The 17,285-nt window shown below is 34.7% G+C and overlaps 1 protein-coding gene across 1 annotated transcript in view; it reads left to right on the forward strand.

Annotated features, from left to right (window-relative positions):
- The window catches only part of LOC105098877 (phospholipid-transporting ATPase ABCA3), a 123,230-nt gene that overhangs the window by 29,229 nt on the left and 76,716 nt on the right, over nucleotides 1-17,285 (forward strand). Inside the window, exons 10-12 of the mRNA XM_064478510.1 lie at nucleotides 8,413-8,586; nucleotides 11,924-12,105; nucleotides 15,040-15,177. Of these exons, the coding sequence (XP_064334580.1) occupies nucleotides 8,413-8,586; nucleotides 11,924-12,105; nucleotides 15,040-15,177 (494 nt within the window). The remainder of the gene's footprint in view (nucleotides 1-8,412; nucleotides 8,587-11,923; nucleotides 12,106-15,039; nucleotides 15,178-17,285) is intronic.

Here is a 17,285-nt window from a genome sequence, read left to right on the forward strand (position 1 = left end):
TCCAAAAATTGAGGAATATTTCTTTTTTTTGGACCACAAGTATTAACCATTTTTTTCTCCTGTATTTTTCTTCTGTACTGAATCATCAAAATATCATCCCTATTAAATCATTTAGGGTATAAATATAGTTTTACAGTTAAGACTTTTAAACATCACAGGTAATTTAATTTTTAATATATTATCACAGTTATAATCAGCTGATTGGTTTTCACAGTTCACAATTGGTATTCACATTTGTGCAGAAAAGAATTAACACTGCAGACCTGAGACTCCTATCTTTAGAAAGTCCTACTAGAAAGGTTGGCCTTTGGCTGGTATCTAAGAATTTGAACTTTTGGAAGATTTCCTACCATTCTCTAAATAATAAGAGTGGCTCACTCTACCAAAACTGCTTGTGCAAACAATATTTATGCTTTCCTCCTGGGAGTCTTGAATCTTGGTATATATTAGGCAGAAAATGCCCATATGACCAGCCCCCAATAAAATCCTTGGCCACCGAATCTCTGATGAGTGTCTGGTTGACAATACTTCACACGTGTTGTCACAATTCATTGCTAGAGGAATTAAGCATAACCTATGTGATTTCAGTGAGAGAGAGCTCCTGTTAGCTTGTGCCTGGTTTCCTCTGAATTTTGCCCCATGCTCCTTTTCCCTTCACTGGCTGTATCCTTTCACTGGTATTACAACATCATTATTTATTCATCATAGCTTTGAGTATGAGTATATGTTAAATCCTGCGAGTTGTCCTAGCAAGTCATTGAATCCAGAGGTGGTCTTGAGGACCTCAACAAAACAATTAGTGCAACGAAACTGTGGATAAATAAAAATAATGTGGTGAGCTAAAAAAAGAAGGTGATATGTTGAAAACAAAGATAAGATTGCCAGATAAGTAGGAGTCAGTGTATTTATAAAAACTTAAAGAAAGGGGACTTCTTTTTCTGGTGGTATGATAGACTAAATAATTGTAATGACTCCCAACTAAAACAATTAAACATACTTTAAATTTATGGCTTTAAATATTAATTGTTTAAATATATAGCCCTAAAAAGATGTAGTAACCTTATTCTGCCCAAATTCTACCCCTTACAAAATCTTGGATAAAACAATAAACAAGAATAGAAAGTCCCTGAAAACTATAAGGAAGTAGGCAGGTTGCTTAAGACCTTGGAACTTGAGGAATTGACATGACCTCCTTGAAATTTCTTACTGCCAATCATATATCTTTGAAAAAGGACTTCAGAGGCTTCTAGTCTGTAACCAACAACTGGCACAAAGTTCCAAGAAAAGCCTGTTTTCCCAAGCCAAAAGACAAGGAAAAGGGTGCCCAAACAAAAGAAAATATTTTGGCAGTACTTAACCAACTCTAGCCCAACCCTAAGTGAAAAACCACTGCACCTCAACCTGCATGGCTGAAGCAGAGTCAAAAAAGAAGTTTATCTTTCATCCCAAACTCCCATTCTCTAGAGTCAGGCAGTATTGCAATTCCCTTGCCAGGTTACTGCCATGAAGATCCAGTAGTGATCTGAGTTTCCATCCACACGTAGCATCAATAATTTTTAACAGGTAGTACAAGTCAGTTCCAGTAAGCACCCCTGGTGTCAGTAAGGCTAACTGGGGAGCTAGACTTCCACATCTACCCAATAGCAACGGGACTGAACAAGGTGTGGTGCAAAAGTAGTTAGCACTCCTTCCCCACCTCCCACCCTATAGCATCAAATGATGCCCAGTGGAGAGCTGAGCTTCCATCCTCAATCAGAGGTAAAGAGGTGGTGTCAGTCAGTGCCCCACTTTGATTAAGGTGTCAGCAGGGCCAAAGAGAGATCTGAACTTCCACTTCATCTATCCACAATGAGGCAGTGTATGTCAGTACCCTCCTTTTCCCAAAGAAGTGTTAGCAGGGAAGAGGAACCTATACACCCATCTGACCTCTGTGCTACACCTCCACAGAGGGACTGCCTGCTTTAAAAAAAAAAAAAAAAAAGATTAAGATTCAGAGTCTCATTATACCTAAAATGTTTAGGATATTATAGAAAGTCACTCACACAAAGAACCAAGAAAATCACAAAGTGAATGAGAAATGACATTTATGTCAACAGACAGCACTGAGGTGAAGCAGATATTATAATTAACTGAAGAGGAATATAGGCAGCCATCATAAAAATGCTTCATGAAGCAGTTATGAATTTTCTCAAAACAAGTGGAAAACAGAAATCTCAGCAAAGAAATAGAAGTTACTAAAAAAAATAGAAGTTACTGAAAAATACAAGAAGTTTAAAAACTTAAGTAAAATAAAAAGAAGCTAGAATAATTGAAATTTAAGACAGGTCAATAGAATTTACACATTCTGAATAAAGAGAGAAAATATACTGAAAAAAATGTATAGCTCTCAAGGACTTGCAGGATAACAACAACGTATTTAATGCTAATATCAATGACTCTCAAAAGGAGATTAGGGAAAATGTGGGACTGAATAGGTTTTCAAAAGAAAACCATATTCAAAGAAGTAATGGCTGAAAATTTATTGTCTGGTGAAAGACAAATATACAATCTAAATAAGCTGAGTGAACCCCAAATTAGATAAACTCAAAGAAATTGATGCCAAGACCCATCATAATTAAACTTCTGAAAGCTAAAGACAATGAAAAAAACTAGAAAGCAGAAAAAGAGAAACAATGCATTACTTACAGGGGAATGCCAATTTGAATAAATGCAAATTTCTCATCTAAACCAGAAGGAAGCAGCACATTTTTCAAGTCCTGAAGAACAGAAATGCCCAAAATGAATTCTGTATCCAGCAAAACTATATTCCAGCCATGAATAGGAAATCCTCAGAAGAAGGAAATTGAAGAGAATTTGTTGCCTGCAAGCCTACTCTTAAAGAATGGCTAAAGGAAATTTTCTAAAAAGATAGCTAATGATAACAAATTTTTGAACTGCACAAGGGAAAGAATATGGGGATGGACGAAAAACAGACTGAGTATAATAGACTATTCTACTTCTCATGAAATTGTTAGGTCAAATTTGATGGATGAAGCAAAATTATAATACAATACATCCAATGTGGTGTTTAACTTAGGTAAAGAAAATACTTAAAACAATTAGAATTATAAAGTGAGTAAGGTAGAGTAACCTAAGTGGAAGGTTTCTGAACTTTGAATGATAAGATGCAGAATTTAGAGTGCTGCGAAGGAATACTGGCAACCACCAGGAGCCGGAGGAGACAAGGAGTACCCTCTTCCCTAGAGTCTCCAGTGTGAGTGTAGTCCTGCTGGCACCATGCTCTGGTGTGTATTTGCATTTCTAGCCCAGATGTCTTTATTATTAGGTCTCTTTATCCAGGACATTTGGCTGGGGTCTCTTCAGGTGCCTCTGAAACCTTGAACACACTTCTCTCCACTCTGACTCAGCACTCAGAACTTTTTCACTCCTACGTCAATTTAAAAACTTCTTTTCCTCAACAAAGGAAATAACCAACAAAATGTAGAGGCAGCCTATGGAATGAAAGGAGATATTTGCAAACCCTATATCTGATAAAGAGTTAATATCCAAAATATATAAGGAACTTCTACAACTCAATAGCAGTAAGACAAATAACAGTTGAAAATGGGCCAAAGAACTGAATAAACATTTCTCTGAAAAAGATATATGAATAGCCAATGGGTGTGTGAAAAGGTGCTTAAAATTACGAATTACCTGAGAAAGGCAAGTCAAAACCACAATGATACCACCTCAACCTGTCCAAATGGCCATTATCAAAAAAATCCCAAAAGACTGTAAGTGTAGTTTTACAAGTGTACAAAAATGGAGAGAAATTTGAACTCTTTTATACTATTGGTGGGAATGTAAAATTATTCAGCCTCCATGGAAAACAGTATGAAGATTCCTCAAAAAATTAAAAATATAACTACCATATGATCCAGCAATTCCTCTTCTGAGTATTTGTCCAAACGAATTAAATCAGGATCTCTTAGATATACTTTCACTCCCATGTTCAGTGCAGCATCATTCTCGGTATTCAAGATATGGAAACAACCTAAATGTTCGTTGGTGGATGGATAGATAGGATGGATGGATAGGAAGGATGGATAAATAAAATGTGGTATATACATACAATGGAATATTATTCAGCCTAAAAAAAGAAGGGAATTCTGCCATTTATGACAACATAGATGGACCTGAAGGACATTATGCTAAGTAACATAAGTCTGACACAGAAAGACAAATAGTGTATGATCTCTCTTATGTGTGGAAATTCAAATAGTCAGATATATAGGAGGAGAGAATTCAGTGGTGGTTGCTAGGGGAGGGGTGGCTGTGGATGGGGAGGTGATGGTCCAAGGGTACAAAATTCAGTTATGCAAGATAAGTTCTGCAGACCTACTATCAGCATAGTTCCTATAGCTAACAGTAGCGTATTGGGTAGTGAAAATTTGTGGAGAGGATATACCTTTTATTAAAGAAAATATAATAATAAAGGAGGTGGGTAGAAACTTCGAGAGGTGGTGAATATATCTGTGGCCTTGATGGTGGTGATGGTTTCACGGATGTGTACTTGTCCCCAAACTCAGTGAGTTGTATTCTTTAAATTTGTACCAATTTTTACATGTTAACCACACCGCAGTAAAATGCTTTTTAAAAAATTAAGGAACCTTTTATAATATTCTCTTACAATTCTTTTTATTTTCATGGAATCAATGTTTATGTCCCCACTTTCATTTCTGATTTTAATAATATGAGTTTTCTCTTCATTTATCTTAGTCAATTCAGCTATAGATTTTTAAATCTTTTTGATGAACCAGCTTTTGCTTTTGTTTATTTTCTCTTTATTTATGCTGTAATCTTTATTTCCTTCCTTTTACTAGCTTTTGGTTTTGTTCTTCTTTTTCTAGTTTCTTAAGTTGTAAAGTTAAGTGGTTGATTGGAGATCCTTCCTCTTTTTCAAAGTAAGCAATTATAGCTATAAATTTCCCCCTTAGTACTGCTATCAATTATGTTTTGTTATGTTGTGTTTTCATTTTCATTCATTTCTATATACATTCTAATTTCTCTTGTGATTTCTTTTTTGATCCATTGGTTGCTCAGGAGTGCCTTGTTTAATTTCCACAAACTTGTGAATTTTCTTTCTGTTATTGAATTCTAATCATATCCTGTCATAGTTGGAGAAGGTAGTTTATATGATATTTACCTTAACATAAAAGTTTTGTGATTTGATTTGTGGCCTAACATATGGTCATATGGTCTATTCTGAAGACTGTCCTATGTGCACTTGGCCAAAAGAAGTTGTTGGCAGGAGCCTATAACAAAGAATCCATTTTTTGCCTTTTCCAGCTTTTAGAGACTATCCGTGTTTCTTATCTCATGACCCGCTTCTAGCAACTGCATCACTCCAACCTCTACTGTGATCATCACATCTCCTCTGACTTGGACTCGCTTGCCTTCTTTTTTATTGAGGATTAGTTGATACAATAATACTAGCTTTAATAATTGCACATGAATTTACTTTTACTGGAGATCTTTACTTGTTCATATAGTCTCCACTTACTATCTAGTGTCCCTTTATTTCAACCTGAAAACTCCCTTAGTTCTCCTCCAGGGCAGGTCTTCTTGTTTACTTGTTATTCGTTTCTCCCTTTGAAGAACAGTTTGCTGCATTAAGAATTCTTATTTTTCACTTTTTTTTCAGCATTTTGAATATATCAACCCATTGCCTCCTGGTCTTAAAGGTTTCTGATTAGAAACTTGCTGATAATCTTATGAGTATCTAGTTCTGTGAAAAGGTCATGGGAGTTTTCTTAGGGATTGCATTAAATCTGTAGATTGTTTTGGGTAGTATGGGTATTTTAAGAATATTAATCCTTCCAATCCAAGAGCATGGGATAGCTTTCCATTTCTTTGTATCATCTTCAATTTCTTTTATCAATGTTTTAGAGTTTTCAGAGTATGAATCTTTCACCTCCTTGGTTAATTTTATTCCTAGGTAGTCTATTCTTTTTGATACAACTTTAACTGGGGTTTTTCTTACTTTCTGATATTTCATTATTAGTGTATAGAAACACAACAGATTTCTGTATATTAATCTTGTTTCTGCAACCTTGCTGAATTCATTTATTAGCTCTAATAGTTTTGGGGAGGAGACTTTAGGGTTTTCTATATAGAGAATCATATCATTTTTTTTCTTTCTTTCTGCTGTTCTGATCAGGTTATTTCCACTCTTCTATCTTCCAGATCACTTATGAATTCTTCTGTATCGCTTAGTCTGCTATTCATTCATTCTAATGTGTTTTTTATTTCAGATATTCGATTATCTATTGTTTTAACATTTTTTGTTGAGTTATGATCATTTTACAATGTTGTGTCAAATTCCAGTGAAGAGCACAATTTTTCAGTTATACATGAACATATATATATTCATTGTCACATTTTTTTCTCTGTGAGCTACTATAAGATCTTGTATATTTTTCCCTGTGCTATACAGTATAATCTTGTTTATCTATTCTACATTTTGAAATCCCAATCTGTCAATTATCTATTTTGATTGGGTCTTTTTTGTATTTTCTATTTCCTTTTTTAAATGATCACTTGTTCAGGTCATTTCTTTTTTCTAAGTCAATTAACATTTTTTTATCAATGTTTTCAATTCTTGGGTAAATTATCTATTCCTGTTTAATTATTTATTTTTTCTGGGGTTTTCTCTTGCTTTTTCAATTGGGAGTAGTTTCTCTGCCTTTTCATTTTACTTAACTTTTTCTGCCTCTGTGAATTTAGGTGAAACAGTTACCTATTGTGGTCTTGAAAGGGTATTTTTAATGTGGGAGCTTCCCTGTGAAGATGGCATGTGCCCAGTACCTCTGGTGAGAGGGCTGGATTTGATGTCTACAACAATCATGTCATTCTTCAGAGTGTGCCAGCAGCCATCACTTTGTTAGGGCATTGGGCTGGAGATGGAGGTGCTAGTCTGTGCAGGATGTTAAGCAGGACTTCCTCTTTGTGCAGTGGCCATCAGCATCCTGTCACAGGACATGTGTGATCCCAAGTTGCTGGAGAAGAAGTCCTAAGGATCAGGCTTGAGCTGGCTCTGTTCCCTTTAATTATGTCTTTCTACTTCTCTCCACACCAGGATCTTTGCCTCAAAGGAGAGGTTTGCTGAAGCAAGTGGGTCTCATGCTCCTAAAAGAGGTCCAGTGCTTTGCCTTTGTAGGCATCTGCAACTCTGCTCAGATACAGCCCACAGCCACATATTTTCCCTAATCATGGCTGTCTCAGATCTAGTAGTAGTGTCTACCTAGTGTGGCATGCTGTGAGTGGAGCCAGATGGTGTACATGGCCTGGGCTGGGACACACAGCAAGGTAGTTATGGAAAACCTGGCAGCTAATAGGTTAGACTTTTCTCCACTTTGCCTTGGGCAAGCTAGCACCTACACACTTCTCTTGAGTGGAGTCCAGGCTTCCCCAGCCTTTTTATCTGTCTCAGTGGTTCTCCAATGAGTCAAGGGGCTTTTTTCCTCCACATAGGACCTCAGGGCTGGGATGCCCAGTCTGTGGCTCAACCTGCTCAGCTCCCAGGGCAGGTGTCCGTGCAATCTTCCTTTTCCTCTGAGTCCCCTCTTACACAGGTTCTGACTTGATTGTTTTTCTTCTCATCCTATCCAATTATGTGTGTTATCTTTCTTACTGCTTTGATTTTACAGTAATCCTGCCAGTTTGCAGTTTTTAGTGAGAATAATTCCACATGTAGATGTATTTTTGATGTGTTCTTGGAGAGAGGTGAGCTCCGCATCCTCTTACTCCACCATCTTGATCTCCTATCTTAATAATAACCTTGAAAAAATTTTTTTTCTAACTTACAGGATCCCATATTTATGGACCTAACCACATTCAACTCCCAATAATTAACTGTTTATTCAATTATTCTTTCTTTGGGATATCATGATTTAGATTGGAAGCATGCATTAAAAACTTCATCCGGGCTTTTTAGTCTACCCATAACCTCAAACTCTCTAGAAATATCAATATATTCAATTTAGGTTAATACTGATGATCTATAATCATACATTTATAATTTCTCAAGCCAAGTGATCATGAGTAAATAGATTTTAAAAAGGAGAAAAGATTTTTCTGTAACATACGTAGGGGTCATTTTTTGTTTACATGACCATAAACAATTATCATATGCGGTAAATATCCTATACATTAGCTCACCCTATACATTAATTCATTCAACACATACTAATGTCTGCTGTGGTCCAGACATTAATGATATGAGGGTGAAAAAGAAAGATAAATTCTCTTCCCTCATAGAGCTTGCATTCTTTTCCTTTAGTGTATTTTATTTATACACTAAATAAAGTTTTTATAATTCATTATTTCATATATTGCTTTAAACTGACCTTATAATTTCCTTCTTATTTGCAGCCCGTATGGCTGCTTCTGCTGGAAGCTTCCTATATTTTGCCAGTTTCTTTCCATTTAATTCCGTTGCTCAAAACTATGGACACATAACTCTCACCAGGAAGGTGGCTGCCTGTCTCAGCTCAAATGTTGCATTGGCCCTGGGGATTAAACTTCTGGTCAAGTTGGAAATAAAAAGTAAGAGTTTGCCTTGCAAATATGCCTTTGATATTTGATTCCTAGAAATGTAGAAAGGTAATGTGGGTGGGACAGTGGGTGAGGAGGTAAGAAAATGTTATAAAAATTATTTATCCTCAGATTTTTTATTATAAAGGCAATTATGTGAACTGTAAAAAATTAGAAGTGTGAAAAATGAAAAGTTTCCCATCTCTCTTCAATAAACACCCTAGATACACTGTCAAAGAGCAAAGAATTTTAAACCTTCTATACTACAACTTGTTTTATTCACCTAATGGTATCTATTAGGCCTCTTCCCATATAAAGTTATGCTACTTTCTTCTACGAGGTTGTTTAATATTCCATTGCAAAGGGGAACTATAATTAATTAACTAGTTCTCTATGATTATGATTGCACATTTAAGAGTTTTCCTATTTTTACTGTTACCCACAATAGTATGCATATATTAGTTCATATGGTCTGCATACTAATATAAATTCCTAGATATAAAAATGGTATCCAGTAAGATATTCATAGCTTAATTTTGATTGCTATTATGGTAACCTTCAAAAAATGTAGATCAGTTTATTCTCCCACCAACAACACGTGAGTTTTTCTACATCCTTTCCAATAATATACTATTCTCAGGTAAAAGGCAAATTTAGCTTCTTTGCTTCCTGTAACTACTTTTCCTCCAAACTCTACACTACTGGGCTAAAGAAAATAAATGTAATGTAAGTCTAATCCAGTGATTTATTCAGGTTCTTCTGAATTAGTCAATCTTTGAGACATCTTTCCTTCTTGGACTCTTCAAGATGATATGGAGGGGAATGGAAATTAATGAGCTCTCTTATGATGGAGGGAAATGGGGACCTCAAATCTATTGGATATTTTATCTCTATGGTAGAGTACCTAGCCTGAAGCCTGAGCTGCATTATGGACCCTTAACAATCTGAAGTGTCACTGTTTATATATGGCTCACGTTGAACAAGATACTCGTACGTCATCTGTTAGAAACATGGCTCTGGATAGCTTATCGTGCGTAGCCTTCATCTCTTCCCCCAGGTCCTTGCCTTCGTCTGGCCCTCTCTGAGACTCTTTGGCCTTCACAAACACTTGCAAAGTTATGCAAGCTCTGAATGTGACTTTTAAGATATGAGGAGCCAGTAGCATCACTTCAGGCCCATTTATCTAGCTGCCTCTGCCTTACTCTGCCATACAAATGCCACCATCGTACAGTATTGGATATTTCTACACAATCCCACCTGAAAGTTTCTCCAGGATTTCCCTGAAACAGGAAAACGTAGGATTCATGGACCTGTCCTCTGTACCTTATTTTCATTCTTTTCTTACTTAGGAGAAGGGGGAGGGCAGGCTGCTTTCCTACTTGTCTTCCTGTCTAGAAAAGGGCGTCCTTTCCAAAATGACATTTACATTTTGGAATTCTTGGGTCACAAAACAAGATAAGGATAAATGGGCCATAAATTGAGGAGTATTTCAGATTTTTACATCCTTTACACTATCAAATAATTTCACCTTTTCTGCTAAGTGAAAAAAATGGCATCTAAATATATTTTAATTTGGGGGAAGAAGAGGAATTCTTTCTTGTTACATAAAAGGATTTCAATCCTCTAAGTGTCGTAGGTAATGTAAATAATTATCCTTAGGCTGTGACTCATTTTAATTTGTGTTTATGGTATCTTTTTTCCAAAAATGTTTAGTTTAATGGTCTTCTAAAGGAATCCATCCATACCCAGAGTCATAAAAATAATAATTATATATTTTCTTTAATATTTTTAAATTTTTACATCTGACTAGCAATAAGCATAGAGTTGATATATCTATTTGTTACGAGGTGAGAACTTAATTTTATTTTTCACATGAAAATAAAGCTATTAGAATCATTTATTGGATAGTTTGTTCTGTACTGCTTTCTCATTCCACCTTTGTTTTACATCATGTCTCCATTTGTGCATGGATCTTTTTGGTTATCTTTTTCATTCTGTTGATCTTTTTTAGTCTCTTTTGTGTTGATACCACAATGATTTTACTTGCTATAGCTTTATAATGAGTCTTAATATCTGTTAGACCTGTCCCCATACCTTGTAATTCTTCAGTTGTTTGTACCACCTTCTTTTCCACTGAAACTTTAGGGTCACTTTGTCAAATTCTATGAAAAATCTTGTTGGGATTTATTGGGAATTTCATTGCATTTATTGGTTAATGAAGAGGGTTTAAGATACTTAATTTTCTCATCTATGAACAAAAATCTCCCAGTGAATATCCAGTCATGCATATGATTTCTTTATGGATACTTTCATCATTCTTACTTTATACATGTAACATTCAAAAATTTAATAGACTTCATCTAGAGGTGGGATTTCCATTGGCTTAATATGCAACAGGATGTACACTTTTAGTTCTCTGAGTTATTTTTGTCAGGTTATTTTATTATTCAGTTATTATTTCTTTTCTATATTATTTATTTTGTTTTGAAGGGACTCCTATTTTATTTTGAGATGCAGAATTTCTCAAGTTATGGTACAATTCCTGATTTTTGTGTTCTATATTCTCTTTTTCCATGGTTTCTAATTTGCTATTCATGGCCTCTCAAAATGACTTTCATTTTGATACTTACCTCTAATTCCACTAAACACTTTTTTCTCAAACAATTACCTTTTCTTACAGCTTTCTCAAAGACACAGTGTTCATGAATATTCTTCTCTTAGTACTGATCTATAGGAGAGGAAGGGCTAAAATTGAAGAAAGGATGGGTTTCATGGGCCATTGTTGTCTTCATGTCTCTCCTCTTTGAATTAGGAGTTCACTGGATGCCCTAATGCTTTTTCAGTTCTGCTACACTCTGTCCAGAAATAGAGAAAGTAGAGGAACAAAAGATTACATGTATTATTTTGGTGAGATTTTTTTCCCTTTCCATCAGTACTATGAGCAAAACTTCTTTTTCTCTTTCACTTGGTAGTCACCATCCTTCTCTAGTGCTGTTAAATAGTTTTCCAAATGTATATATCCTAACGGTTATTTCAATAGGAATTTAGCATGACAGGAAAGGTAGACGGATAGCTTCTAATGGGTCTGGTTTTTTCTTAGCTCTTTTGTTACTGTTTATTTTTGTTTCAGCCATTGACCTTGTCTCAGTCATCCCTATTTATGTTGGTAGGTTTTGAAGGGAGGAGGGAGGATATCAATGTTATTATATATTCCATCACTTTCTTGGATGACCTGAGGGTCTCAATATATAGATAATTCACAGTGGCAAAATTTAGGGTATCAACTTCTTTCTTTGCTGTTTCAGTCACAGAGCTGTCATCTATGGTATATATCTTCTTTCTATTTCAGGAATTGGTGTTAAGTGGAATAACCTTTGGACACCAGCCAGCCTTGACGATAATCTCGTCCTTGGCCATATGTCGGGAATGCTTTTACTTGATGCCTTCTTGTATGGCCTTGCGACCTGGTATATAGAAAACGTCTTTCCAGGGAAGTATGGCGTGCCCAAGCCATGGTACTTTTTTCTTATGGTGAGTTCTAATGCTGCTGTTATTATGAAAGACCATAGTCCTTATGAGCCTATTTCATGATGTTTATAATCAAATCAAAAGGGCATGTGCAGAATCATTTTCATTTGCATACCATCCATATGAAATGTTATAGCCATTTATTGATATCCCTTAAGCCTTCCACAGATGCAGAGTTTTTCTTCTAAACCTTGGAAATTCAAATCATACAGAATTCTGCTGCAATATATAACCCCTAAAGGTATGCCACAGCTTTCTGTATCTCAGAAAGTAAACCAGGCCAAAGTGTTTTTAATTCTTAAAGTGCCTCATTTTTTCATGTTTCAATTTTCAATTCAGATGAAATTCATATAACTTAAAATTAACCATTTTATAGTGAACAAACCAGTGGTATTTGTACATTTATAATATACACGCACATATCTACTTTCAAAATGTTTTCATCACTCAAAAAGAAAATTATGTACCCATTGAGAAGTCACATCGCATTTTCCCCTATCACAAGCCCCTAGCAACCACTGACCAGCTTCCTTTTTGGATTTACCTTTCCTGGTTATTTCTTATAAATAGAATCATACAATATGTAATCATTTGTGTCTGGCTTCTTTCATTTACCATAATGTTTTTGAGGTTTATCCATGTTATAGTATGTATCAGTACTTCATTCTTTTTGATTGTAGAATAATATTCCAGTGTATGTATAAAGAGCAGTTCTTCTACCTGTTAGTCCATAGTTGGACATATAGGACATCTTTGGGGTATTGAGTAGTGCTGCTGTTAATATTTGTGTATAAATGTTTGTTTGAATACTTGTTTCAATTTTGGAGGGACTGTGTATCTAGGAGTGGGATTTGTGACTATACCTTGGGGTGGTAATTCTGTGTTTAATGTTTTCAGGATCATCAAACTGTTTCTTTTTCTTTTATTATACCCTTGTGGGTATAAGATGGTATCTTGTTGTTTTGATTTGCATTTACCTAGTGAATAATCATGCTGATATATTTTCACGTGCTTGCTGGCCATTTGTATATATTATTGTAGAAATGTCTGTTCAAGTCCTGTGCCTATTTTTAAATTGGATTGTTTGTCTTTTTACATATTTCAGACACTGGACCCTTATCAGATATATGATTTGTAAATATTCAAATATTTTCTTCCATTTTGTGGGTTGTCTTTTCACTCTTTTTTTTTAAAGGACATTGTTCACTGTCTTGATAGTGTCCTTTCATGCATAAAATTTTAATTTTGATTAAAGCTAGTTTATCCTAATAAACGTATGTAATGCATGACTGGGACATTGCGCTGTACACCAGAAACTGACAGGTTGAATTGACTATACCTCAATTAAAAAAAACCAGGTTGATCAATTTTTCTTTTGTTGGTTGTGAAATTGGTGTCATATCTAGGTGACCATTGTCAAATAAAAAGTCATGAATATTTACCCCTATGTTTTCTTCTAAGAGTTCTGTTTTATCTCTTAAATTTAGATCATTGAACAATATTTATTTTGTTTTTATACAGTGTGAGGTGGGGGTCCAGCTTCAGTCTTTTGCAGGTGGATATCCTGTTGTCCCAGCAACAGTCTCTGAAAAGACTATTCTTGCCCCATTGAATGGTCTTAGCACATTTGGTATAAATCAGTTGGGCATAGATGTATGGGTTTATTTCTAGACCCTTAATTTTATTCCATTAACCTACATGTCTATCCTTATACTAATACCACACTGGTTTGATTCTTGTACTTTTATAGTAAAGTTTGAAATCTGAAAGTCTCAGTATTCCAGCTTTGTTCTTTTTCAAGATTGTTTTAGCTACCAGGGGCCTCTTGCAGTTCCATATGAACTTGAGGATCAGCTTTTCTATTTCTGCAGAAATGTCATTTGAATTTTTATAGAGATTACATTTAATCTGTTCATTTTTGAACTAATATTGCCATATTAAAATATTGTCTGTCTTTAAGTTCATGTATTTTCTATTTATATGTCTTATTTAAATTATTAGAGCAAAGTTTTATAGTTTTCAGTGTGCAAGTCTTTCACCTCTTTGGTTGCTCCTGTATCTTGCATCTTTGCCGAATTTGTTCATTATCTCTTCTATTATGTGGGGGAGGGCATTCTTTGGGCTTTTCTTAATAAGTAGGATCTTGTCATCTTCAAACATAGCTAGTTTTACTTCTTGCTTTCCAATTTGGATGCCTTTTATTTCTTTTTCCTACCTTTTTGTTCTGGCTGAAACTCCCAGTACAGTGATGAGTAGCAAGGGTGAAAGCAGGCATCCTTGTCTTATTCCTGATATTAGAGGAAAAGCCTTCAGTATTTCACCATTGAGTATGATGTTAGCTGTGGGTTTCTTCATGAATGCCGCTTATCATTTTGACAAAGTTCTCTTCTTTGCCTTTAAAACACTTTGTCAAAGGCTTTATTTGCATCAATTGAGCTGATCACGTGGGTATTTTTCCCATTTGTTTTATTAATGTGATGTATTACATTGACTGACTTTCGTATGTTGAACCACTCCTGTGTTCCTAGGGTAAGTCACACTTTTCATGGTGTATAATGCTATTGGTATGCTATTTGATTCAGTTTGGTAGTATTTTGTTGAAGATTTTTACATCTTTACTCATAAAAGGTATTGGTCTGTAGTATCTTTGTGATCTCTTTGTCTGGCTTTGGTGTCAGGATAATGCTGAGATCATTGAATGAATTAGGAAATGTTACCTCTTCTTGTACTTTTTGAAAGACTTGTAGAAAGATTGTTGTTAATTCTTATTTAAATGTTTGGTAGAATTCAAATAGTGAACTCTTCTGGTTCTGGACTTTTCTTTGTAGGGAAGTCTTCGTCACTGACTCAGTTGCCTTACTTGTTATCAGTCTGTTCAGATGGAGTGCTTCATTTCTTATGCTCATTTTGGTAATTATTTTTTGGCTTTCTTTGTAGCGCTCATACTGGTTTGGCCAACCAAGAATCGAAAGAAACAAAGGAGAAGTGAAAGACTGTGAAGTAACTCAAAACAAGTATTTTGAACCTGAACCTACCAGTTTGGTGGCAGGTATCCAGATCAAGAATTTGTACAAGGTATTGTTTCAAAGGTCTCTTTTTCCTACAATGACTGAAAGCCATATTCTGGCATTAGAATTGTTTGCAACTAGACATTCCAAGAAAACAAATGAGATCCTTAACAAAGAATCATAATTAATAAAGTCCTAATTTGAGGCATTCATAGAATGTATAAATATAGATATAGCTTTACAAATATGATTTTATTTGCTCTCTCCTTTATGCTTGCTTTTAATTTCCTCTGATGGGCTTGCAACAAGTGGTATATGAATTTTGTACTTAAACCCTGTGAAGAAAATAAACTTGATGATGCAATAGTAACATCTGGGCGTGTGGTTGGGAAGGATAACACTAACCGTAGTTAAAGGAAAACCTCTCTGAAGGGATGTCCTTTGAACTGAGACCTAAAGAATGAGAAGAAGAGAATGTGACAATGAATGTATGTATGTTCATGTATAACTGAAAAATTGTGCTCTACACTGGAATTTGACACAACATTGTAAAGTGACTATAACTCAATAAAAAAAATGTCTATAATGTTAAAGAATGAGAAGAGCCAATTGTTTGAAAAAACTTAGAGAAAAACACACGTGTTAGGAAAATAACAAGTTTGAAAACCCTGAGGTGAGAAAGACCTTCATGTGTTTGAGGAACAGAGGGAAGACCAGTATATTTGGAGGCCAACAAAATGATAGTAAATGGCTTCATTGGGAAGCTACTGATTGGTTCAAAGCACTGGAGGAATATATGTTTTTTTTAAAGATCATTTTGGCTACAATGTGGAAAACAGGGTATTGGAAAGTGAAGAGTAGAGAAGGAGAAATGTAGAAAAAGGAAGGCAAAAGAAATAATTCTTAACTTTCTTTAAGAAATAATGATAATTAGACCAAGGTTGTGGCAGTATATATGAAGAGAAATGGATGAATCCAAGATATTTTCAACAGAACTGAAAATACTAGGAAACTGGGGACATTGAAGGAAAAGAAGGAAACTAGAATGGTTCTTAGATGACAAACTAGAGCAACTGAATGTTAAATAATACTAACTCTTTCTATTCTTACCAAGTTTTACTAAATTTTCTTACATAAATTATTCTTCATTTGCTGTATTCTCTTAGGTCGGTTTCTGGAGACATTAAGTGGTTGTCTTTGTTTTGTTTTTCAATTTTGACCAGATTTTCTTGTTTCACTGGGGAGTGGGTCTGTGGAGCTCTTTATTTCTCAGAAGTGGAACTCTCTATTAACTATTTTAATGGATTCAGTTTCTTAAATTTTGTTTAGAATGTTTTTATTTAGGTTTATGATGGATATTAGTCTATTTTCATTTCTTGTGAGATGTTTCTCTAGTTTTGATATCTGGATAATGCTAGCCTCAGAGTGAGTTGGAAAGTATTTCCCCTTTTCACTTTTCCAGAAGTGCTTTTATATAATTTGTATTATTTCTTTTTCAATTACTCGGTGGATTTTTCAGACATCTTTTTGTTATTAATTTCTAATTTAACTCTGCTTATGGTCAAAGAAAGACACTCTGTATGACTTGAATTCTTTTAAATTTATTGATTCTGGTTTTAGGACTCAGACTATGGTCTATCTAGATAACTGTTATAAGTATTTGAAATTAGTGTATAATTTGCTACTGTTTAATGGAGTCATAAAAAAAAAGTCAGTTAAGTCAAGTTAGTTGTTAGCTCTTCAAATATTCTATATGTCCTTACTGATTCTAACTATTCTAACAATTATTGAGAGAAAAGTATTGAAGTCTTTCAGAAATAAATGCATTTTTTCTGTTGCTCTTTGTAGTTCTGTTACTTGTTGCCTCATATATTTTGAACTCTGTTACTGGGTACATAAACATTTAGGAATATTACATCTTCCTGAAAAGTTGATCTCTTTATGATTACAAAATGATATTCTTTATTCTGGCAATATTCTTCACTCTTAAACCTACTTTGACTAATGTTAATACAGCCACATCACTTACCTTTTTTTTTTTATTGTTATCTGATTCCATTTTATTGTAATAACACTAAGACTTACAAGTTATCAGTTTTGTTCCAATGCAAGTTCAAACACTTTTCGAATGTTTGTATAATTTATCATTTTGGGGAAAAAAAACTAGGCAATATC

The sequence above is a fragment of the Camelus dromedarius genome, chromosome 24 (assembly GCF_036321535.1).
Source record: "Camelus dromedarius isolate mCamDro1 chromosome 24, mCamDro1.pat, whole genome shotgun sequence".
NCBI lineage: Eukaryota > Metazoa > Chordata > Mammalia > Artiodactyla > Camelidae > Camelus > Camelus dromedarius.